Raw genomic sequence first — 25107 nt, forward strand, 5'->3', positions numbered from 1 at the left:
TGCTTGCCTGGGGGAGCATCTTCTCCTAGATATGCCTCTCCACCTGTGGCTTAAGATCAAAAATGAATTTGTGCTATGTGTTTCATATTTTGGTTCAGTAAGACTTGCAAGGCTGAATCAGATCAGTGCGTGGTAACTAGACTTTTATCTTTCCATGAGAAAATGAGCCAGCCCCTTTCGTCTCCAGCTGAATCTGTTTCTGTCTTCTCCAGCTTTTACCAGACCAGTCTTCTTTTTATAACAAAGACCTGGAAAACTTATTGAAGAAAATGGAAGAAGAAAGTGCTAAGGCAGATTTACTGCTGAACATTAAGAAAACAAAAAAAGATTTTCCATCCCTTGGCTCAGTCATTAATCAGAATGGAGACTGCAGTCAAGAAATTAGAAGAAGAGCAGCTATGGAAAAACTAGACAAGAACCTGAAGTATAAAGATATATCACTGAATACTCAAGTTAGGATGGTCCATGCCACCGTATTTCCCACTTCTATATATGGTTGTGAAAGCTGGACAATGAAGAAAGCTGATAGGAAAAAAATCAACTCATTTTATTTGAGGTGCTGGAGAAGAATTTTGAGGATACCATGGACTGCTAAAATTCAGAGATATAGCCACATTAGTCTATAGAATCAGTATCTAGAGGGATCTTGTAGCACCTTTGAGACTTTTTCTTTCAGTTAGTCTCAAAGGTGCTGCAAGATCTCTCTACATATGGACTGCTAAAGTGACAAATAAATGGGTCCTAGAGCACATCAAGACTGAATTCTCCCTAGAAGCCTAGATGATTAAACTGAGACTGTCATATTTTGGAGACATCATGAGAAGATATGACTCACTAGAAAAGACAATAATGCTTGGTAAAGTGGAGGGCAGTAGGAAAAGAGGAAGACCAAATAATAATAATAATAATAATAATAATTTTATTTTAAATTAAGGACACCGTGGCCCTGAGATCTAAGCAGGGCTGTTGAGGACAAGGTATTTGAAGGTCTCTCATTTATAGGGTTGCTACCATTCAAAGTCAGGTTGAAGGCAGTTAGCAACAACCAATGCATTTTATTGCATTTATTATTATGTTGGCTGTGTTTTAGAAGTTTATGTGTGTTAAATGTGCCATTTTGAGACCACAGCCTGGGCTATGAAAGCAACTCAGAGTTATAAAGAATAAAATAAATACCAGGGTGATATATGAGGTCTGTATGGCAGGTCTTGACTGTCACATCCACAATTGAGAATGAAAATGTTTGGATGTCATCAAAATTAGTTATTATGAAGACTTTAGTGCCCTTTGCCATGTGAGTCACAAATAGAGATGAGGGGTTTAGCCTATTTTGTCTCCACCTGACACTAACCCCTGGTGCTGCGGGGGTGCTGGTGTCAATGCTCCAGGTTTTACCACAAGCTGACACACAGCTGCCTTTTCATCTGACTTCAAACTGAGTTTGACACCTCTTCCATCAGACTTTCTCCCCACCATATTGGATTATTTCTTGGAAAGGATATGTATTTGTTGTTGGTTGGTTGTCTGTATTAATGTATGGGGTGGATACTTACACAATCACAAAAGCAACAGTCATAACAAAGATTGCTCCATTAAATCGAAATTCTGAGAGCGGACAGTAAGGAAGCAAAGCAAGAAACAAGATTAGCCAAAGAGACAACATGTACAATGCAGTTATATAGAAATAGGTCCATAGTGGACATGACACAAGATGTCAAGAATATAATCTGATTTTTACAGTTTTAATAGCAAACATACTGAGGAAGATATTTGGATTAGGACAGCAACACAGGAATTGTGGACGGTACATAACCACTTCCCTAATGAAAATTGTCCAGACTTCTGAATAAATAAGCTACTATTTGTCTTGCAGAGTAAAATATTCTACCTCTAAGAGTTGTTCAATGGGCAAATAAATATCAACTTCAGAGGAATGGTTTTAATTAGACGACATGACACTCATATCCTCCAATATTTCACACATGAAAACCAGGGCTGCATCTACACGGCAGAATTAATGTAGTTCAACATCACTTTAACTGCCTTGGTTGAATGCTATAGAAGTCTGGGAGTTGTTGTTTTGTGAGGTAATTTAGCCTTCTCTGTCAGAGAGCTCTGGTGCCACAAAAATCCCAGGTTTCCATAGGATGGGCCATAGCAGTGAACTATGTACATGTTAACTATGTATGTACATTTGAGATGCACATATGATATTGCAATTTAAAGGTGTAATTTTAATTTTGCTAGTTCTTTGTATTACAACTATTGCCATTACATTCAGTGATATACAGGAATTACAGTCCATGAGTAACATTAGTACAAAAAACATTACTAAGGATTCTGTATCAGGAATGCAAGGAGGGCAATGAGGTGATGACAGCATGAGTTACCGCACTGGGTGACACCAACCCTAGTGACATCACTACCATGGCTGAGTGAAATTTCAACCCTGGTTTCCTGGAGTCCAACTCTCAAACCACTACACCACGCTGGCTATATACCAAATCTATGACAAGATAGGGTCCAGCCACAAAAGACTCCCGTTTAATTCAAAGCAGATGCAAGATGGAATCATAGAATCATAGATAAACAGTAAGAAAATCAGAGGATTCACTGCTACTTGATAGTGGATGCAGCCACTGCCCCTTAGGTTTGTCTCCTCATTTTGGAATAAGACCACTGAATCCACTGGGCCTTATTTGCATGCCAAAATGCTTTAGGATCAGGCTGCAATTCCATACCCTCCAATATTTCACAGATGAAAACAGAGACATGTGGCCGGGCAATATCAGAGTGTGTCAAGATGGCAAAGGTTATTGATGAGGAAGGATACATAAGTGAGAAGAGACTACAGCAGTTTGCTTTTGCCTAATCAGTCTGACGGGAAAAGCAAGATCCTGCCCTGTCCTCTCCTCTGAGTTAAGTGCAAACTACTTTTGCACTTTGAACTCAGTTTGCAGCAATTGAATTAAGGTGAGGATGAAGGCAGAAGGTGCAAAGAGGAGAGAGTGAAGCTAGGACATTTTTGAAGCAACTGAAAAAGTGGGGTGACAGATGATTAACTGGGACAGTAGTGTCACTTGGGGGTGCGGGGGCTGCAGCCTGCGCCAGGTGAAACCCTAAGCGGGGCTGACACCACTGCTCCTCAAACACCTACTTTTTGGCAGAAGTGGACTGTGGCATTCATCTGCTTCCTTTTAAATGCTTTAAAAGATAGTGGGGTGAAGCTATATGGGAGGAGAAAGGCGAGGCTCCAGAATATTTTAAAATTCAAATTTTTAATTTTTTTAAAAAATTAAAATTTTTGAAATTAAAATAATCTTTTTAAATTTTCTTTGAAAACATAACATTTTAACCAAATCTTCACTATGCATATGTAAATACATTTAAGTTGTACATATGATACTGTAATTTGAAGGTCTAATATTAATTTTGCTAGCTGTTCATGTCACAACTATTAGCATTACATACAGTGATATATAGGAATCATGATTTATGAGTAACATTCGTGCAAAAAAGCATTGCTAAGGATTTTGTATGGTGTGAAACAGGAGGAGGCCAATGGGGGGGGGGGGGGGTTGACACCATCATGAGTTACCACACTGGGTGACACCAGTCCTAAGGATGCCACTGAACTGGGACTGTCTCTGCCAAACTAAGACAGTTGGAGTGTATGCAGTTCTTTCACTAGGAAAACCTAGTCAGTGATATCAATGTCCATTTTTATCCCCATCCACTAGTAAGTATATACAACCTCAATCTTATTACCAGCCTAAACTGTGTGAAACCATGTAGAGCATTATTTTGAATGTTGGCAGTTATTTCAATTAAGGAGAAACGTATAGGCCATAAGAAGAAGAAGAAGAAGAAGAAGAAGAAGAAGAAGAAGAAGAAGAAGAAGAAGAAGAAGAAGAAGAAGAAGAAGAAGAAGATTTATATATAAACCACTATTCCGTGTTGATCATATAGGTAAAAATTCATCAAATACAAAATACAGGATAAAAATTGCAATACATAAATAAAACTTCAATAAAAACATTTCAGAATACAGATTAAAAACATACATCAAATCCAGGCCAGCTAAATGTGCTCGGTAATGCTGTACATATAGGGGGGGAGTCATATATCATCAAGGAGCATCAGGGAAGGCTTGCCGAAACAGGAAGGTCTTGAGTCTCTTTTTAAAGAGATCCAGGGAGGTGGTGGAGCGGAGTTCCTCAGGAAGGGTGTTCCAGATCCCAGGGGCCAAGATAGAAAAGGCCCTTTGTGAGGTTGATACATATCTCGTTATCGGGATCCTCAACAGATTCTCCCCAGACGACCTGAGTGTGCGGGGTGGACTATATGGGGAGAGGCGGTCCCCCCCATACCCTGGGCCCAAGCCATTTAGGGCTTTATAGGTTATAACCAACACCTTGTATTGTGCCCAGAAGCGAACAGGCAGCCAATGGAGATCATGCAGAATCGGTGTTATGTGGTCGGCCCCGGGACATCCAGTGACTAACCTAGCTGCCATATTCTGCACTAGCTGAAGTTTCCGGGTTTGGTACAAGGGTTGCCCCATGTAGAGCGCATTACAGAAATCCAACCGAGAGGTTACCAGAGCATGTACCACTGTTTCAAGGTCCCCCCAGTCTAGGTAGGGTCGCAGCTGGCGTATCAGCCGAAGCTGGTAACAGGTGCTTCTGACCGTCGTATCCACCTGAGAAGTCAGCTGGAGCGACGAGTCCAAAAGCACCCCCAAACTGCGAACTGAGTCCTTCAAGGGGAGTGTGACCCCATTCAGGTGGACAAATTTCACCACCCAGACTGGGGGAGCCTATCACTAGTACTTCCGTTTTCTCTGGATTCAAGCTGAGTTTGTTTTTCCTCATCCAGCCCATTACCGACTCCAAGCAGGCATTTAGAGGAGAGATGCCATCCCTAGTTATTGCATCAATCGGGGACACAGAGAAGCATATTTGGGTGTCATCAGCGTACTGATAACACCGCGCCCCGTGTCTCCAGGTGATCTCTCCCAGTGGTTTCATGTAAATGTTAAATAGCATGGGGGACAGAATAGCTCCTTGAGGGACACCAGATGTAAGCACCCTCTTATCGGAGCAAACATTCCCCCAGCTGCACCATCTGGAAACTATCTGAGAGGCAGGAACGGAACCACTGGAGCGCAGTGCCCCCAATACCTAACTCCCTCAGGCGTTCCAGAAGGATACCATGGTCGATGGTATCGAAAGCCGCTGAGATGTCCAAGAGCACTAACAGGGACACGCTTCCCCTGTCCATGCCCAGGATAATGAAATCCCCAAACCCTACTCTGTGACTTCTCAGTTTCATCCCAGTTACTGCACTGGTGCCTTCTCTAATTTGACTACTGAGTTTTGGACTCAGGAATGGAATGGAGAGCTATGGGTTGAAATTCCTGCCTTGCTGGAAAGAGTAATAGGTGACAGTGGGCTATTCAGTGATTCATTAGCTACTTATTTCACAAGATTGTTGTAAAGATAAAAGGGAAGAGGAAGGATGAGAAAAGAATGTAAAACAAAATACACATGCACACACGCATATATCCCCATAATGTAAGAAACTTGGAAGCAGTATTGTAAATCCAATAAGTTAATGGCCATTTCTACACTGCAAGCTCCACCCATATGTGTAAGCACCTATCACCAGTCCCTATAACACCAAACTGTCACAGGCACTGTAGCAAAAATAGCCCCCTGTAGAAAACAGGAGAAGTGTGTATCACCATGCAGGGGATTGTTGTTCACCTTCAAGTCATTTCCAACTTATGATGACCTTAAGACAAACCTATCATGGGGTTTTCTTGGCAAGATTTGTTCAGAGGAGGTTTGCCATTACTTCCCCTGAGGCTGAGAGCATGTCACTTGGCCAGGGTCACCCAATGGTTTTCATGGCCAAACTCAGAATCTAACCCTGACTTCCAGAGTTGTAGTCCAACACTGAAACCACTATGCCATGCTGGTTCTCAAGAGAGGGAGTACCTGAGAAGATATCATGGTTAGCTGGCTGGCTGGCTGGCTGGCTGGCTGGCTGGCTGGTTGGCTAGGACAGTGAAGCACTCCATGCCACAACATTTTATTGTGGAACCCCCTTGTATTACTGAGATAATCTGTGAAACCAACCAGTTGCCACTCTGCTTTTTCTCAAAGGGGCAGGGAGAGAGGAAGGGAGGATTCTTCTTCCTCCAGCAGCCAGACAGAAAACCCTGGGAAGTTCACATACAGGATACTGAGTGATGTTTGTCACCACGACTAGCATATCAGCCGCCGTGAATCCCATTTTGGGAGAAAGGCAGGATATAAACCCCATCAATCAATCAACCAATCAGCAGTTGGTTCCTTATTCCCAGTTCCTTGTACCTGGTATTAAGAGGGCAGCTGCCTGAAGGTAACTTTTACAGCTCAGACCTGTCAACAGACCCATTCTGCTTCAAGATGGGGCTCTCATCCCTTATTAAATCCACCTGTGTTAGGTGCTGACACCTACATCTTGGAGCACAGCTTACTTTGGATGTTTGTGCTTTGCAAATGCTGAGTGTTATTATTATTAGAAGCAACACGTTTTAGTGTTAGCAACTATTTCTTATAGGCAGGGCTGGCCAACGACAGTTTGCTGCCTGCACCAAAAATGGCAAATGGAGCCTCCTGCTCTCCATTCAAGGTGGTGCACAGTAACCAAGGCTGCCTGACTTATTTTGGCATCCAAGGGAGAAAGTCTCCTCAGTGTGTCTTCCTTGAAGTTTTTTTTAAGTAATAAATTAAATAATTTACAATATGATGCATTTTCATATTACCCAAAATTGGCTATCTGGGGTAGCTGTCTTATTCTATCCAGCATAGGTAAGACCAGCCCTTTTAATGGGGCATTCCTATGCAGAGGAGAATGGTACAACGTGGCTTGTAATAAAAACATAGGAATGCCCAGGGATAGCCCCAAAACATTGGCTGCATCTGCACTGCAGAAATAATCCAATCTGACACCACTTGAACTATCATGGCTCCATGCTGTGGAATTCTGGGAATGGTAGTTTGTTGTGGCACCAGACTTTGGCGTCAAATCGGATGATTTCTGCAGTGAGGCTGCAGCCATGGGGCTGTCTGAGATGGAAGACAAGATGGTGCCCTCTCTGATACATCCAGAAGCCAAATGGACTGTTAAATCTTAGCCCAACATTGACCATGGGATAGTGTGTGTCCTCCACCACACCTGAGAAGAGTCGGCTAACTTAAACAGTGCATAGCTGCCTCTGTAGCACACACTGCTGTGTCCTGCCAACATCTCACTGCCACATCTGACACCCAGAATCTGCTCCCAGAGGTGGCCATTTCATGCACCTAATAATAACCCTGGCAGTACCGTAATTTCCCTACCATGTTAAAGCCAGCACAGTGCAGTGGTTTAAGCACTAGATTACGCTTCTGGAGACCAGGGTTTGAATCCCCACTCAGCCATGGAAACCTACTGGGTGGCCTTGGGCAAGTGATACCTCTCAGCCACAGAAAAAGGCAAAAGTAAACTCACCTGTGAACAAATCCTGCCAAGAAAGTCCCATGAATTAGGGTTGCCATAAATCAGAAACAACTTGAAGCCACACAAGAAATTCCATTTGGCTTCAGAATTGTCTGTGTTTGGGTTGTTTCTTTACATGTCCAGATTTTGAGACTCCACAGTGCTCCTGGATTTTTGATGCCTTATGCTGGCTAATCCTTATATAATTTGTTTGTGAGCCAGAGTGGTCCAGTGGTTTGAGTGCTGGACTAATATTTCAAAGACCAGGGTTTCAATCCCCATTTGCTGGCTGACTTTGAGCAAGCAACATTCTCTCAGCCTTAACAGAAAGACAATGGCAAACCTCCTCTGAATAATTCTTGCCAAGGACAGTGTCATCATAAATCATAATTGACAAAGGCACATAACTAATCAACTATATAGTACCATCAGTGTGTACAGTATTTTGCAGTCTCTGCTCCAAAGAGATTACAATCTAAATTTTAACACAGAGAAGGAGGGAGATGGTTACGGTGCAAATAAGGATTCAATTTTAATTACATATGAAGGCAAATATAATAATTGTGACCTTCCATATGTTGTTGGAATTTTCTAGATCACAGATCCCCTACCCTTATGCTTAGTTTTAGAAGGTGAAGGAGTGACAGGGTTTTGCGATAGGCATCATGGAAAGTACAGGTTTGGGGTGAATTTGGAAGAAGAAAGAAAGGCATCATCGAACAGGTGTTGGGAGGACAGCTCGAAACAACAACAGGATAAAGCAGCGGAGTTGGAGGAACACAACGGTCATGGAGAGAGATACATCAGGGTATGATGTGACAAAGAAGGAACTTAGCGATTAGAAAACTGTAACCAAAAATCCTTTTCTCCTGGAGCAGCATCCCATCTCCTTGTGTTCTTGACTTATCCACAGATGAAATACACTTTGTTCCTAGTCTGTTCATAGGAGTTCATCCATTCTGCATGCTTGAAAAATGTTGTTAGAGGATCCACAGAACTGAAGGGTTGCCACCTCCCTGTGGTAATATTTTTATAGATTGTTGATGTTTCAGGATCTCTGCCCATAGTAAGCAGAAAATGTATTACGAGCGGAGTTTCTTGCTAGTTCTTTCAGATGGCAGAATTGTGTGTCGGAACAAATTTCCATCACTCCTACTGCCTTTAGGAATGGATTTGAGAAGAATATGTTTGTGAAAAGGAGCTTCTGGAGGCAGCAAAGAGAAACCTCCAAATATGCTACCAAAAAAGGAGGGGGAAAAGGCAGAGGTGGGAAGGGAGCGATATAATAATGGTAGGTTGTTCTTTAGAAGAATAAGGCATAGCATTGTTATTTGTGTGTCACACCCACCATGAAAGCTGAAATTGGCTACATAGGAATATCTACAAGGACTATTAGGCAATAGGGATCTGTATTCCAACACTAATTTATTATGTAAAATACTTTTTAAAAATGACAAAATAGCCACATTTGTCCTATGATTTCAACAAGCCCTCTGCTGTCCTCTGCGTTTTTCTCTAAGGATGCTTTTAATGGAGAGATGGTCCATCATTTGGCAGGTTACAAACACAGCAAATCTACTGCACAGCTGCACACCTTTTGGCCTCAAGAATAAGGCACTGTGGGAGAGAACTCCAATATGCAATAATTGGAAACAAAATACCTTGAACAGAAAGTCATGATCAAGGATATCTCTTTTGAGGACTCCAGTGTCTCTAGACAGCAGAGTGCCAATTCTAAAGGCATGGATATGTGCCACCAATACCTTTTCTTAAAACCTCAGCTTGGGGTCAGGAATAAGGACTAGGCAGGGATTATAGAGATGGTAGCTAAATAAATTCAGGGCCATTTCTAGTGCAGAATTTAGCATCCTGGGGATTTTGTAAAAAGCAAGCTTCTTGCCTTGATTATTACATCTTGTAATATCTCCATACCCTCCCCTTTCTTCTGTTCACCCCCATCATCACATTGTTCCCACAAAAATTCTAATGATTTCCACAGCTGAATCACCCAAAATGTGATGAATTATCCAGGACTATGCATCTTATGCAAATACAATGAATTTGAATAACATATTCTGACCCACTCCATCCCTGATGGCAGAATTTCCTTTCCCAGTGTCAGAAATTTAAATGAAAGGATGGGATACAGTGCATACATAGCTCAAATGAGATATAATACATACATGGTTTTAGGATAAAAACAAAGATTCTATGGGGACAAATGTAAAGTAGGGTAGCTGGAACAGAGTACTGCAAGAACTCTTTGGTCCTTCTCTTGACCAACTCCCAGAATCCCTGGCCATTGGTCTAGCTGACTAGGGCTTCTAGAAGTTGCTCCAAACTATCTGTTTGGCCAAAAGTTGAGATTCACTGATACAGGGTTATACATTATATGAAAGAAGCTCCCATAAGCATGCTATACTGACTGAACTACAAGATTACACAAGAATATGGATCTTAGGACACAGAACTGAGAAAGGGTGGAGGATAGACAGGGAGTTTAAAGAGTTAAATACAGAGACAACAAAGTTATGGATTATATTCTTAGAATTACAGGGTAGCAACCCATTATATGTGGGACTACAAAGAAACATATTAAAATAACAGAAGAGTACAATGCGTCCTTGGTATTCACTGGGGTTTCGTTCCAGAACCCCCATAGATACCAAAATCCATGGATGCTCAAGTCTCCTTAAATATAGCACTATACTAAAACAGTGTCCCTTATATAAAATGCCAAAATCAAGGTTTGCTTTTGGAAATTTATATTATTTTGGAATATTTTCAATTTGTGAATGCTTGAATCTGAGGGTAAAAAAAAATCTGTGGATATGGAGGGCCAACTCTAGTATGAGGGACATCTGTCAGAGGAGGTGATGGGAGGGAAACTCTGTGTTACAGCAGTTACTTTGCATGTGCAAAGCCCTCAGTCTGAACCTTGGTATCATCAGCGAAGGCACTGCAGGGGCAGAATAAGGGCAAATCAACAGTGCTGAGCCCCTCACAGTCGGAAAGGAGGGCAGAACTTGCCTCTGGTCAAGGTTTTTAATTATTATTGTGCAATTACCCTGGTAGTTCAAGGGGATTTCACAGGGGAGTTTTATAGGGAATCTAAAAAAAACCCACATAATTCTCCATCTGCAACCTTCCCAAGGTTTCACACAGCTTCTTCCATCTCTTTTCCCAAGAAGAGAAAATCTATCAAGGCGGGGAAGACATTGTCTTTGGACCAGTAAAGCCAAGTGTCTTGAAGCACCTAGAGAGGATCCGCTGGTCAGCTCAGCCTAGGAAGTGAGTAAACCCAGCTGGGCTAAACCTAGCCAAACTCTTCCTTTAGCAAGAAATATTTAATTATAAGACCTGCCCAAATCCTGCCTCCTTCTGCATCATTTATTTAGTGTTTCCCTTGTTACAGGGAAGCAGAAGACTCTTCCTCCCTCGTCCACTAGAAATCCTGTTGGCTGGAGAGGATTGGCCCAGTGCCACTCAGAAAGTCTTTTTCCCAGCCATAAAGAGAACTACAAACTCACTTTAAAAAAACACCAAAGTACTGAGTTTCTCAAAATGCTGGATTCTGTTCCTTCACCACCAGTTTACTGAATCATAGAACATTGACAGGCAGACTTGAGGGTCCATAAGGTTCTTCTCCAGACAGAAGAAGACCACAGGGTTATAGAAGAGGGAAACAGGTGGTGTGGCATAGTGGGCTGAGTGTTGACTATGACTCTGGAGACCAGAATTCAAAGATATAGCCGTGTTAGTCTGTAGAATCAGTACACAGAGAGATCTTGTAGCACCTTTGAGACTAATGAGAAGAAAGAAGTTGGCAGCATGAGCTTTCATAGACTTCAGTCTACGAAAGCTCATGCTGCCAACTTCTTTCTTCCCATTAGGTGCTACAAGATCTCTCTTGAGACCAGAGTTCAATTCACTGCTCAGCCATGGAAACCAACCCACTGGGTGTCTTTGGGCAGGTCACACGCTCTCAGCCTCAAGAGGATGGCAATGGCAAACCTCCTCTGACCAAACCTCGCCAAGAACACCCAAGGACTGGTTCGCCTTGGGTTTGCCATAAGTTGGAGATGGCTTGAAGGCACACAACAACAACAACAAAAACAACAACAACAACAAGCAATGAAAAGGTGATAAGGTCAAAGCCAAAGGTGTGATGGTGATGGTGGTGGTGTCAATAGGGTCATGTTTCTCACCAGATGAAGTCGGTGCAGTGGCTGCAGAAGGTGGGCTGCTTGAAGAAGCGGGCAGTGAATTTGTGGCTCTTCACCTCATGGATGACCTTCTGGCGAAGTGCCCCCTTCCGACAGAAAAGGTGCTTGTTTAGGCATTCCGTCTCAGTGGGGGAGCTCAGCAGTGCCATCTGTGCCCCCTGCGGGAGAAGCCCCAATGCCCAGACCCACAGACACCAGGGGGATCAGGACAGCAAAGGGAGGGATGGAAAGGAGAGAAAAGAAGAGTGATGGAAAGCTGGGCAAAGAGAAGGATGCAGGAGCTGGAGGGCTGGGAAGGATGGGGGAAAGTGGGGCAGAAAGTGCTGGCTGGCAGATCCAGGAGGGAATGAGGGCTCAGAAAGGGCTGGATGGTAGATCAAGGTGGGAATGAGGGAGGGGGCAGAAAGAGATGGATGACAGATCTAGGGTGAAATAAGGGGGGAAGGCAGAAAGAGATGGTTGGCAGATCAAGGAGGGGTCAAAAAAGGCTGGATGGCAGCTCTAGGGTGAAATCGGGGGGCAGAAAGAGGTGGTTGGCAGATTTAGGAGGGAATGAAGGGTCAAAAAGAAATGGCTGGCGGATCAAGGTGGGAATGAGGGGGTCGGGAAGAAGAGGTGGTTGGCAGATGTAGGGGGAGAGTAATAGTTGGCAGATCCAGGAGGGAAAGAGGCTGTCTGGCTGGCAGATCCAAGGAGGAACGTGGATGGGGCTCAGCTGGGAAGCAGGGCAGCGATGGAAGGAGGCAGGGAAGGGGAGTTCCAGGGTTGATGGAGGCTGGAGGAGGGATGAGTGGCAGCAGGAGGCAGCGAGCGAGGCGAGCAGAGGCAAGGCAGCAGCTCCGAAGCAGCAGCAGCAGGAGAGCAAGAGACAGACAGGTGGGGGCTCCTTTTGGGGCTGGGGCTCTTTCGCTTTGGAGGCTGAGAGAAGAGAAGAGAAGAGAAGAGAAGAGAAGAGAAGAGAAGAGAAGAGGAGGAGGAGTCAGGGCTTAAAGGGAAGGAGGCGTCTCTGCTGCTTTTTCTCCCACTGCCTTCGAATTGTATCCAGACTGGAGGAATAACCCAGTTTGGCACCGCTTTAACTCTTTGGCTCTTTACTATGGAATTCTGGGAGATGGAGTATGTTGTGGGGTCCAGAGTCTGGATGCAGCCTAAAAAGAGGTGCCAGCATCTCCCCATCCCAACCCCTTCCTAAGAAACCACCATGATTGCAACTTGTGAAAGAAGCTTCTTGGGCTGCATCCGCACTGCAGAAATAGCCCAGTTTGACACTGCTTTAACTGCCATGGCTAAAGGCTATGGGATTCTGGAGGGTGCTGTGGCACCAGAGCTCTGCAACAGGACACTCACATCTTCCATCCTTATCACACGTGAAAACCAGGGCTGCGTCTGCATTGCAGAGTTAACCCAGTTTGAGACTTCTTTACCTGCCAAGGCTCAATGTTATGGAGTTCTGGGATTTGTAGAGGTATATCTCTATCTAGCTTTCTCTGTCAGCCCTGGTGGCATAAGACACTACAAATCCCATTATTCCATAGCACTGAGCCACAGCAGTTAAAGCAGTGTCAAACCGGATTATTTCTGCAGTGCAGATGCCACTTCAGAGCCCAGGTGGGACAAGGGATGGCACAGAAGTTTAAATATTGAGAGGATCTTCTGATTGGGAATACAGAGGAGGATCAATAGGGATTATTGGGGAGAGTCAGACCAAGGTATTCTGGATTCTCTGCAAGAGCAAAGCGATGGAAAGGAGCTCACAGGTGACTATAGAGACCTAGGCCGCGTTCCCACTATGATTTAAAACAAATTGCTGATCAGGTTATATGACCGTCGTTCCCATTTGAAACCAGTTCCGATCCAACTGTGATCAGTTTCAATCACGATGAAGCGAGGCAAATGCAAAGAAACCCACTCTTTCCTGACAGTAGTTCTTTGGCAGTTCTTTTGAAAAGAATAGATTCTGAAGCATGTTCAACAAGTGGGAACAACGGACCCGAATCACATCATTCTGGAGGGGAGGGACTAATGGCAGAGGGGTGTTTACCATCCCTCCTCAGTAGTTTTTGATAGATCCACTATCCCCCCCCCCCCAGCGCTGTTTTTGTGCTTGTGGTGTGACCTATGGGCACATATTTAAAAAAATAAAATTGGTAGAAGATTTGATTCATTGGTTTTGCAACTACACTCATCCCTCCATATTTGTGGCTTTAATATTTGTGGATTTGATTATTCACGGATTTGATTAATATGTTCTCTCTAGGAATCTCTAGGTCCTCCAGTGCAACTCTTTGGTCAACTTTAACTAAAAGTTGCACTGAAAGACCTAGAGATTCCTAGGTGTCTCACAGGTAAAAACATGGTGTTTTTGTTATTTGCGGCTTTTCCATATTCACGGGGGTCTTGTGCCCCTAACCTTAGCGAAGATGGAGAGACAAGTGGACTTGCAATCAGTGAGGCAAGTAGTTGCAAAACCAATGAATCAATTCTTCTATCAATTTATTTTAAAACATCGTGCCAAAAAAAAGAAATGATTACAAGGAGATAACAAAAACATCTGCTTTCATAGTGGGAACGACAGACCTTTGGAATTGATTAACCAATCCGGAGTGAAGGCGAATCCCAAACCAGTTTAAATGTAAGTGGGAATGAGCCCCTAGTATGTAGAGAGATCTTGTAGCACCTTTGAGATTGACACAAAATAAGGACCTATTTTGAGTAAAGTCTGCTTTGGAGAAGCCCTGGGCTGAGCCAGTGCAGTTTGTAAGACGATTGATGAAAGGCTAGGAATTTTGCATTTGTTAGTTCTGGATCCTGGCCTCCTGACAGGAGCCGTGTTTTCTTACTTGGAAGTTCAGAGTTCCCTGTGACAATTCTGAGAGATAAGCTGCCCTTTGGCAAGGTCCAGGCCTTGTTAATGAATAACTTCGGACACAAGATGTGCGAGGTGACGATAGATGGGACTGTCAAATCCTGGTTATAAGGCCATCCGCTCCCAACCCACAAGGCAAAATCTAGTGAGACCCTCCAGAAAGTCACCCATACATCTCAACTTCTTTTCCCCCCCTCCAGAATCTTGAGTCTTTTTTCTCACACTCATACACACACACAACACAACCTCATCCTTCTTCCATAGGATGTAGGCATGCTGACCCCAACCCCAACCAACTTTCCTTGGACCTGTTGGAACACCTCTTCTCTATAATAGAGAGAATCTAGTCTTCTGGACCTTTTGGCCTTCTCTGGATGCAACCAAAGAACTCAAGTTGGGTCTTCAAGTGCATCATGTCCAGGTTTCCCTCGCTGTTGCTGCTGGTCCTGCTTCTTTCGCTTCTGTTCCTTGAAGGCTCCAGACAAATGGGAGGTGAGTGCTTTTTTTGCTTTCCATTCTTTCTCCTTATAGTCCTTGCAACTTTGCCCCTTCACAAAACCCTTAAATTTCATTCATGGCCATGTTGGGTGGGAGCTTCTGGGAGATGTGATCCTACAAAGGAACTTCTTTAAGCTTGTATTGGATCAAACTATTTCTCCATCTGTAGAGGCTTTACCAGAGGCAAACCCCATTACCTGCTACCTGATCTTTTTCACTTGAGATGGCCAAGAGTCAACCATGAGACCTTTTACATGTGAAGGATGTGTTCTTCTATAAATCTATGGGCCATCCACACATTTTCAGGGGCCCACCTCAGAGTTTAAACTCCCACCCCCAAGCTGGTCATTCATTTATGTCTCATACTATGATTCACAGAAGCCAGGTTGATGGTTGCGGGGACTGAACAAAAACAAACCAAGCTTACAGTAGCAAAATCTACCTATCTATGTATCTATGTTAGAGCTAGCATGGTGTAGTGGTTTGAGCGGTCAACTATGACTCTTGAGACCAGGGTCGAATTCCAGCTTGGCCATGTCCAAGGTAGCACCTTTGAGACTAATTAAACAAAAGACATTGTAGTATAAGCTACCATAGACTTGGTCTACTTCCTCAATTGCATCCTTGCATCTGCAGAAATAGACCAAGTCTACAAAAGCTTATTCTACAATGTCTTTCTCCCAGTTAGTATCAAAGGTCCCTGTGCACACTGATATTTAAAGCAAACACAGCTATGTCTCTGAATTCAGTTAATTAAATAAATGTGTTCCTGGGCATTACATCTTTGACAGAAAATGTGTTACCAGAGTCAGAAATAATGTGGAAAAAATAGAGATCTCTTTCTACACCATAGAAATGAAGAGCACTTCAACGTGTTCTAGCAAACCTTTTATTCAATCCAAACAATATGTATGTGTCAAATGAAAAAAAAACAGGTCAGGGATGCCTTTCATAAGCAAACAAAGACATGTTGAACCTTGTTGAGACCACTTGAAGTCTTTTTCAAAATCCATCCAGGGATGATTTTTTCTTTCTTTCACCAGCTTCCAGTTTTTCTTGTGACTTCCATTTTGGTGGCAAGTGGCTGCTTTATTAACATATTAGGGGAAGCTGGTAAGGCAGGATTATCTGTCTTCCACTTTTCTCTTTTGCTGTTCAGTCTGTATAGCAAGGGATTCTAGATGCAGCTCCTATTTACCTGTCCTGTTGTAGGCAGGTACACAAAGCAGTAGTAGGATCTGCTAAAGCCGAATCTCACAGCTCAAACCTTTTGCATCTGTGGCAACCTTTATTTATCCAGCCCTTGTGCATCATATTCCTGCTGCTGAAGTTGCTAAACATTTCCAGCTAAGTAGAGGATGAGTAGTAAAAGAGCAGGCTGGGCTGGAGTAAAAAGACTTTGTAAAACAGAGCTTCTGAGGTATGCCTGCATTTCCCCCCCCCCCCCCCAAATTTACATATACATGGTTTGAAAATATTTTATCCTTTTAAATGGGCTCTAATTTGTTAATTTGTTCAATGTGATTTTAGTCAGTTTAAATTATTTCCATTGTTTTATGTGCTATATTGTTTTAAACTATTTAAAATGGTGTTATTTTATGCTGCTGGGAGATCTTAAGATAAAGGGCAGGATATAAATATTTTAATAAAATAAATGAAAGCAAAATGACTCCCAGGACACGGCTCTCAAACCGTGTTGCCTAAATATTTCAAGCAGTAAAATGCCAGCCGTATCAACTGCACATCCCTAAACAAGTCACAAGAGAAAATAATAGGCTGCTTCATGAGAAAATGATAAAGTTGGGGTGGAGCTTTATCATCTGTTCATTTTTCTTTCACTCTGAAATTATTTTCTTCCTGGTTTTCCTACTGCACTTTTCATTAAAGTCTCAGGTAAGAGGGCTGGATTTATTGATTTGTTTGCTTTTTCCACCATTTGGACAGAATCACAGAATGCAAGCAACTCTGAGTATAAGGCAGTTCTTTATGGCAAGAGAAAGAACTGCAGAGCCACAGGCTTGCAAGATTATATACCCTGAGAAACCTACCAGCATTGGACACACATTTTAGGATGTCAGTTTCTCAGATTTGTCCTGCATCCAAAAACATCTGCCCATTAGACATTTTTGCCTAACATGCTTCAGTGAATTCATCGCGTTCAAATTTCTAATGCATCTCACCTGAAAATGCAAGAAGTGGAACTTCAGTGTCTGATCTCACAGCAAAAAGTCACCATTCTGTCCATTTTGCAGACAGAAAAATTGAGTCCATGCCCAAGACTACCTGGCCATTGTCTAGAATAGGGCTGAGATGTAATATATGTATTCAGTCAATTCAGCAAGATCTGAATCCCACAATTTAGCCACTACTTGAGGTTGTCAGGCTGTTTCTTTTTCCCCCCACTGTTTTTCTAACTTCCATCCACATAACTTCTGATTGTGATACACACGTATTTTTCTCTCTATCCCCATCCATCCAGTCATTAATTGCTAAGGAGGAGGGTATCAATTATATAGCTTAATTTAGTTCTACATATCTAACTATATATTAAATCTATATATCCATCCCGATACAGACCACAGTGCTTTCCCCAATCATGATACGTTTATTTTTAGATCTACATATGCACAGTTGTTACTAATTTGCTGCAGTGGTTTAACAGATTTCAGGATGATCCAGACATATTTCTTTAAGCTAGCACTTTTATGTAAGGCACATCACATTTTCTCTCCTATCTATCTCCCATCTGACATGCAAAAGTATAATTCCTTGTCCCTCTGCATCAGCTAACTAGCATGCTTGGGATAGCAGAATGGGCAGAGCAGCTCTGTGATTTATTAGTGGGATTGTACAACTGGTAATCAATGCAACTGGAGTTTACTTTCCAGTAAACTTAATTTGCCATGTATTAGTTTGAGCTTTCTCCATTCTGTTCTCCTCCTGATGTGTTGGACCACAGTTCCTATCATCCCCTGTCAGCATATCCAATAGCAGGGGATAATGGACATTGCAAACCAGCTCAGCTAAGGAAAGCTGATCTTGTCTTCCTAGTTTTCCTAGTGCATTTTTCATGAAAGGCTCAGGTAAGAAAGCTAATCTAGTTTCATATTTATGCAACATATTTGCACAACAGGTCAGTTTATTTTGATCCAGTATAAAATTGGAAAGAATGGGAACAAAATCTGGGACTTTCACAATCAGTCTGGATATGCCCATTTGTTGAAGAACTTGACTGATTAAATGTGAAATATATATGTTTTATTTGTTTCTTTGCTCCATTACATGCTATGGCTTTGTGGTTTGTTTGTTTGTTTGTTTGTTATTTGTTGTTCTGTGCCTCCAAGTTATGGTGACCCTAAGGCACGTTTCTTCAGTGGAGAGTTGCCATGGCCATCCTTTGAGGCTGAGAAAGTGGTGGTCATTGACATTAGCACAACTCTTCTTGGTAAATTAGAATGGCATGGAAAGATCTTTATTTGTTTTATTTAGAGTATTTATATCATTTATATTATATTTATTTTTATTTTATACTATTTATTATTTATATGTAGAGGATTTTCATTAAGACAACCCATCTCTCAATTCTCTAACACACATACGTACGCACATACCCCATGCCTTTCCATACAAAATATATTCAAGGTGTAATTTGGGGATTAACAAGATTGTAGCATTTTCTTGTTTAAGCATTTGCTTGTTTTAAATCAAAAGTTTATTCTGAATTATATATTTTTTAAAAAGCCAGATAATGGGATCCCATAATACAGTGTTTGAATCCAGGTTCAACAGATACAGTACATTTATGTTCATTGTTCTATTATAGTTTGGGGGAAGTACAGTAAAAGTTCACTGTGCTTTTCAGTTCAGATTATGGTTCAGTTTAATATCTTTCTTGTCAGTGAGCCTGAATGAACAGATCCACAAGGCAGAAATCAGAGCTGCCACAATGGTAATGAGGCGCAGGTTAAAAATTAGATTCTGCAGGACATTTGGGAAGAGCGCTTAGGAGCAAATGAGCCAAGAAATCTATATGCTTTCATTTGCCAAGGGAGGAAAGAGAAGTAGGACTAGGCCTGCCATGATAAGATGACCAACCCAGGTGGCAGATTTTGGAATAACATCACAGGATAGCCCATTGTCGACAAGCTTGTTTATCTTTCTCATATATATCTTCACTATGAGCAAAAATGACCTCTGGGTTTTCCAACTGCGATAACAAAACATCTCAGGCTATCCTGCTGGGCAGAGATCCTTCACTTCCATTTCCCCACCACTGCAACAGACTTAATGCATAAATATTTTATACTGAAGGGAACTGTATACATTTATATATATATTTAGCCGAGTGAGTAACAAAAGAATTTAATAAATTAATTAGCAAAATGTTAAATCTTCTGCCTTCCTCAGTTGCCCAAAATAAAAATGGGTTATATTTTTGCTAATTCGTTTATTACATTCTATTTGTTAGCGACTCCAATAAAAACATACTGTATTTCTTGTTGTGTGCCTTCAAGTCTTTCTGACTTTTGGCAACCCAGAGGCACACCTTGACAGGATTTTCTGGGGCTGAGAGAGTGTGACTCAACCAAGGTCATTCAGTAGGTTTCCATGGCTGAGCTGGGAATCGAATCCTGATCACCAGAGTCCTATGCTCAAACTACTATTTCCCTCTGGCTGAAATATATATAGTTTACTGATTAACTGCATCCTTCCAAGTTACAGAACAAATTTGTCAGAAGTACCATTTGTTTGTTATTAAATTACCTGTATGCACATGCATAGTATACAGACTTTCATTCTCACTCTCAGATCTCATTTTTCCATTCATCCTTTCCCAGCCAAGAATATGAAAGACCCTATGTGTCCATCCCGGAAGAAGAATTTGGCAGCATTAACAGGACATATATGCCAAAGAAGTTGTGAGCGCCGCATCTGCTCCCAAAGTAGGACCTGTGTGTGTGATGGGGACTGTGGACTGAGCTGCATCCCTCCAGGTAGGTGTAAGGGACAGTGATTTTATATTTCCTCACCATCTATTCCACTTGCAATCATTCGTAACCATATGTACTGGGAATCCAACTGTATGACTTCCACTTGTTTCTGCCTTACTCTGCCCTAACTGAATACAGCAGCCACCTTGCAGAGAATCCAGTATTCGTGGGTTTTATAACAGATATAGAAAATATCCATGGATGTTTACCACATAAACATCATTTATCCCAGTCCAGGGATAAGTTTTTAAAAATGACTCTACAGTTAAAGCACATAGCCTTCATTCCCTATTCCATAAGAACCCAGAGTCCCCAGGACCTTCTCTCCCACTCACCCCCCAATATATCCATCAACATCTCCAGTCACATCCCACCTTCTGCGAACCCAAGTTACCTAGTTACAACCTTTCCCCTCTTCTGATTTCACTAAGCCATCATTTCTTTCCTGCATTCGAGAACCTTCAAAAACCTACCAGCTCATGTTTGCTTCTCATTTTCATTGCTACTTAGGCCCATATCCAAAAATGTTGAGTTGGAGTGAGCTGAGTATAATGTGGGTATTAGCATAATGAAATGCAAAGTAGATGGAAAACAGTATTGTAAATACACTGTTAGGTTTTACATTCTTCAACAGGGACGAAAATGTCGACTGGTGATATCAGTGGCTAATGTGTCCCTGTTTTGGGAAGGAAACTTGGGGGACATTGGGGTTCTCAAGTCTCCACAACCCCTCTGTTGTTATTGACCAGGAGACCTGGTTGCTATTCCTCCCATCCCTGTTCTTATTCCTGGCTATCATATTCTTCCTTAACCAAAGGAATTCTAGCATCCAGTTTTGCTCCACTCTTCTATTGCCCCCATTTCGGAACACTCACTAGAGTTTCTTGATCACCTTTGATCCACTAAGTTCACAAGTATCCCTCAGTAGAAGAAATCCTTGCTTTCACCCCACTCCATTCACTAGGCCCCACTTTTCCATCACAAGAAACCTAGGCGTGCTGGTTCCCACTTACAACCATCTTAACCAACCCTGAAAATCGCAACTCTTAATCTCAGCTCCCTATGCTGTAATCTGCCCAAACCTTCCCCTCAATGCTCTGAAAATCCCAGAGTCATCTTGTTTTCCACCAACTTTCCTTCTGTGTTCATTTCAGGCTTGAGTTGTCCCTGGCCAGTGATGAAAGACAATGCTGAGGCACAGCTGGCCCAAGAATCCAATATGTTTGGGGACTTTATGAAAGTGATATGCCACTCTGGATTTAGAATGGCAGATGGACAGGACGTAGCAATGAGTCACTGCCAAGGAGATGGAAAGTGGAGCTTCACAGCACCTTGTGAAGGTAATCAACTATTTCTTACCAAGACCATCAATTTTATAATCACTACTTGCCCCAAACCTTCAGTCAATCCAAAACCATAATTGATACCCAGCATCTTCACCAAATGACTAACTCACACTCAATGCTTCTTCTAATGGGTCTGTCATGGATTAATGTGTGTCATGCATTAATATGTCTCTCCTTTCCTCTCCTCCTCAGACATCCTTAATCTTTCAACAATTTGCAAACCTCCTCCAGAGATTGAAAATGGATTCCATGAAGATGGCCCCTACAAATTAGGAAGAGAGGTGCGTTACGGATGTAACTATGGGTAAGTCAATTATATAATCCTCAGTTCTTTCACTGAAGACTGCCCCCAGAATCTTGATCAACATGCACATGTCCCATTATCCTGCATTTTTGAACTCATGTGGTGTGACAAATATAGCCTTCCCTGCTCCCATCAACACCATCTCTCTGACCAAAAGGCATGAGCAGGTAGTTTATTCTTTATTTCTCTCACACACACACTAAAACTCATCCTTCTGTAAAGTACATGCAGGAATCACCTAAGATTGCTCATCATATCATCTTGGACTACTGATTGGTCTATTTAAATTCCCAAATTCCCAACCTCTTAAAAGAGAGTTCCTGCCCTCCACTGAAATACCTTTCATTGTGAAAGCTTACTTTGTCTTTATGATGGATGACTGAGGGCTCTTTGCTTCTCCACCTTGCAAAAGAACATTACTGGTGGAAAGGATAAAAAAAATAATAATATCAATAGGATTTTTTCTTTATATGTCACAGGTATCGCCTAGAAGGGGCCAGCTCCCTCTTATGCCAAGAGAATGAGGAATGGTCACACACAGCTCCAACCTGCCATCGTAAGTAATCAGAATAAAGAGGGCGGAGGAGACAGGACAGCATTTCTTTTTCACATCTGGAAGGGATGATCCAGGGACATTCTAACACAAATACCCAAATAAAGGGTGTTGGGAATTTCACCTAGAAATAGAATCATAGAGTTGTAGGAGACCACAAGGGTAAATCAAAACTCTTGAGCCAAAATTAAATATTTGTTTCTGCTGTTGTTTTTGTTGTGTGTGGCCATGTCTACACATCCTAAAGAACTACTATGCAAGACTGAACAAATAATTCCAGAACTAACTTAGAAAATATACAACTTACAGTGCATTACCTAATAATGATAAATGACTACATTACTTATCTCTGTGATGGTTTTATATTCTGTTTGTACATTTCTTTGGTATGTTTGTAATAAGAAATAGTTTTTTAAAAGCCTTAACTGGTACTTCTATCTACATCTATTTATACACTCACCTGTAACTTGTTTCTCTCCCTAGCTGTGAACTGCTCCCAACCTCCCAATATTGCTCAAGCAACTCTAGTTGCTGTGCGCAAGCCTGAACATCCAGTGGGAACCGTGATCTATTACTTGTGCCACAAGGACTTCTACTTAGATGGCTCTGAGAGAGTTGTCTGCTTGGAGAATGGAAGCTGGTCCCAACTACCCTATTGCAGAGGTACTTCCTTCGAAATTTTCACAACCTTTTAACTATACTTCATCAACCTACAGATTCAACCCCACACCCTATTCTCCTTTTCTTTGCCATTTCAGAGGGCAAAGAACAAATAAGTCTATTGATCCCTTTTAACATGACTTCTTCCTTTCCTGCTTCAGCCCGCTGTCCTATCTCAGCCCAGCGAAGTCGGGTGATCTACAATGGACGCAAGCTCTGGATCAATGAGATCCCAAATGGTCTGGTCCATCATGGAGAAACTGTCAAGTTTTTCTGCCGCAGCCAGAACAAGACATGTAGTTTGGAGGCTGAGAGCCGATGTTTTGATGGTGTGTTGAAAACGCCTGACTGCTATGATGGTGAGACCACAAAACAAGATTACAATATAGGGGTTTAGTTTAATACAGTGCTGAGGTTTAATCTGTGGCAGAGTTATCTGGAATTGTATTATGGATACAACTGTTTTATGTTCTTGGAAAGATAAATCTCTACCAGTCCTTTCTCTCAACATCCTTCTGGCTTAAAGTTCTATAGTTTATGTCTTCATACTGCGTTTCTTGATCTATGTTTCTCCTTTCAGATTTTACCATGGAGGAGTCCAGTATGTCAATTAAACAAATCCTTATTACAGCAAAATTGTGCAATCAGAACATACAGGAACTAATTGCTTAATTAATTGCTATTACAGAACTCTGTATAACTGCTAAAGAACTCGGAATTGCCATAAAATCATGGGCTTCCTATTTTAGACATTCTGCTATTTTCATAGAGAATTTGCATTACTTTCTGTCTGAAGGATCAGGGCGGAGAACAGAGCACTGAAAATTACTTTTCTGTTGAATTAATATAATATGCTATAAATGAGCAGCGGTAGTCACTGCTCAATGGATGGCTTCAGCATATCATTATAATCATTCCTCGTAAAAGTAACTTTCCAAGCTTGTGGGGAGCCCATTTTTATTACATTTTGAACTTTACCAATTACTTTTCTTTTTTCTTACAGAGCCCACGTATCTGCAATACCACCTATTCCCTAAGAGAGTTGTGTCCGAAATACCTCCTTGTTGAGCACCCTACAAGCCGTCCATTCTTTTACTGAAATGCTTCCATCTTCCTTGTTCAAGCTTGACTAGCATCCTTGAGATGCAGAAAAGAAAAGTGGGGGAAAGAACTGAAACCAACCACATTTAAAAGCAGAAATCAGACTTGGGGATTCAGATACTAGAGACAACACTCTGATAAACACAGCTAGATATTTTATTTATTTTCTTCCTATATGGCTCCATGGGTGAGCACAGCATTTCCCCCCAGTACCCCTTAATCTTACTTACTTTATACAGGTTTTACGGCTGGATCAACCTGTCAGCATCAAAATAATAATTCTGCCTGAGGCTTTCTGAAAATGTGAAGGCAGCTTCATTCTGAGTTCACAATGTGTAAAAATACTTAGTAATCTTATTCCGGTGCATGTCATGTACTGAGTGACTTCACAGATGTTAACTGCAAGACGCAAAAAATAGAAGAACTATAGATTTGCACTATTACTTTTTGAGCTCAAAGTGCTGCGCTGTGAAGAGGTAAGGGGAATGGCCCATTTGAGCTACCTTCAGAGAGTGCAGAGGAGACAAAGTAAATTTGAACCATGGACTTCATCCCTTGCTGTTGATTAGGAATTGGTGTCATGTCAGTTTACACTTAGAAAATTATTCCTCCTGAGCCAAAGGGGTTGCATCTTAAAAAAAGGAAAAGAAGAGCTGTCTAAAGCTACAGTCTTTTGCATGTTTATTGGGAGTAAACAATTCTATTCAACGGTTGTACTTTTTATTGATTATGCATACAATGGGGCTGTGCAGCAGACAAACAACTAACTGTGACCATAGACGAGCAGTGCTATTATAAACAAAGTTAGTCTAACACTGGAAAGGTTGTCCCAAAACCCAAGGTTTTGTACTGGTGGAATATGAATACCCTATTAAGGGAATGGAAATTATAACAGGACAGATGAGAAATGAGCTTGAGATGAGTGTGTGTTTAAAGGCGATACTCCTGGACACTCATGTAAACTGATGTCTACATGACAAACTGCACTTGTTATTCAGAAGCATAATCTTGTGCTTACTATACAACTCTGAG

At 41.9% G+C, this 25107-nt stretch overlaps 2 protein-coding genes across 2 annotated transcripts in view; one reads left to right on the forward strand and one right to left on the reverse strand.

Moving 5' to 3' along the window:
- Positions 1-12671, reverse strand: part of LOC149303687 (protein kinase C gamma type-like) — a 57364-nt gene extending 44693 nt beyond the window's left edge. The window contains exon 1 of the mRNA XM_089481240.1: positions 11739-12671. Coding sequence (XP_089337366.1) covers positions 11739-11905 — 167 coding nt within the window. The 5' untranslated portion in view covers positions 11906-12671. The remainder of the gene's footprint in view (positions 1-11738) is intronic.
- A 2070-nt stretch (positions 12672-14741) lies between these two features.
- On the forward strand, positions 14742-24804 carry LOC149303688 (beta-2-glycoprotein 1-like). Its single transcript, XM_089480763.1, has 8 exons — positions 14742-15114; positions 19959-20114; positions 21266-21451; positions 21650-21761; positions 22241-22317; positions 22798-22977; positions 23136-23333; positions 23978-24804. The coding sequence occupies exons 1-8, from the start codon at positions 14997-14999 to the stop codon at positions 24040-24042; spliced, it is 1092 nt and encodes a 363-aa protein (XP_089336889.1). The 5' UTR covers positions 14742-14996; the 3' UTR covers positions 24043-24804.
- Positions 24805-25107: the final 303 nt, after the last annotated feature.

Source organism: Sceloporus occidentalis, unplaced genomic scaffold (assembly GCF_023333645.1).
Source record: "Sceloporus occidentalis isolate IW3139 unplaced genomic scaffold, rSceOcc1.0.p SCAF_14, whole genome shotgun sequence".
In the NCBI taxonomy this organism is placed as follows: domain Eukaryota; kingdom Metazoa; phylum Chordata; class Lepidosauria; order Squamata; family Phrynosomatidae; genus Sceloporus; species Sceloporus occidentalis.

Bases quoted from the DNA above. Each gene is read 5' to 3' on its own strand.
- LOC149303688 (XM_089480763.1), top strand. From the start codon at position 14,997: ATGCAACCAAAGAACTCAAGTTGGGTCTTCAAGTGCATCATGTCCAGG. The intron at 21,762-22,240 runs GTAAGTCAATTA...TATATGTCACAG, and splicing joins CGTTACGGATGTAACTATGG to GTATCGCCTAGAAGGGGCCA. The intron at 22,978-23,135 runs GTACTTCCTTCG...TTCCTGCTTCAG, and splicing joins CCAACTACCCTATTGCAGAG to CCCGCTGTCCTATCTCAGCC.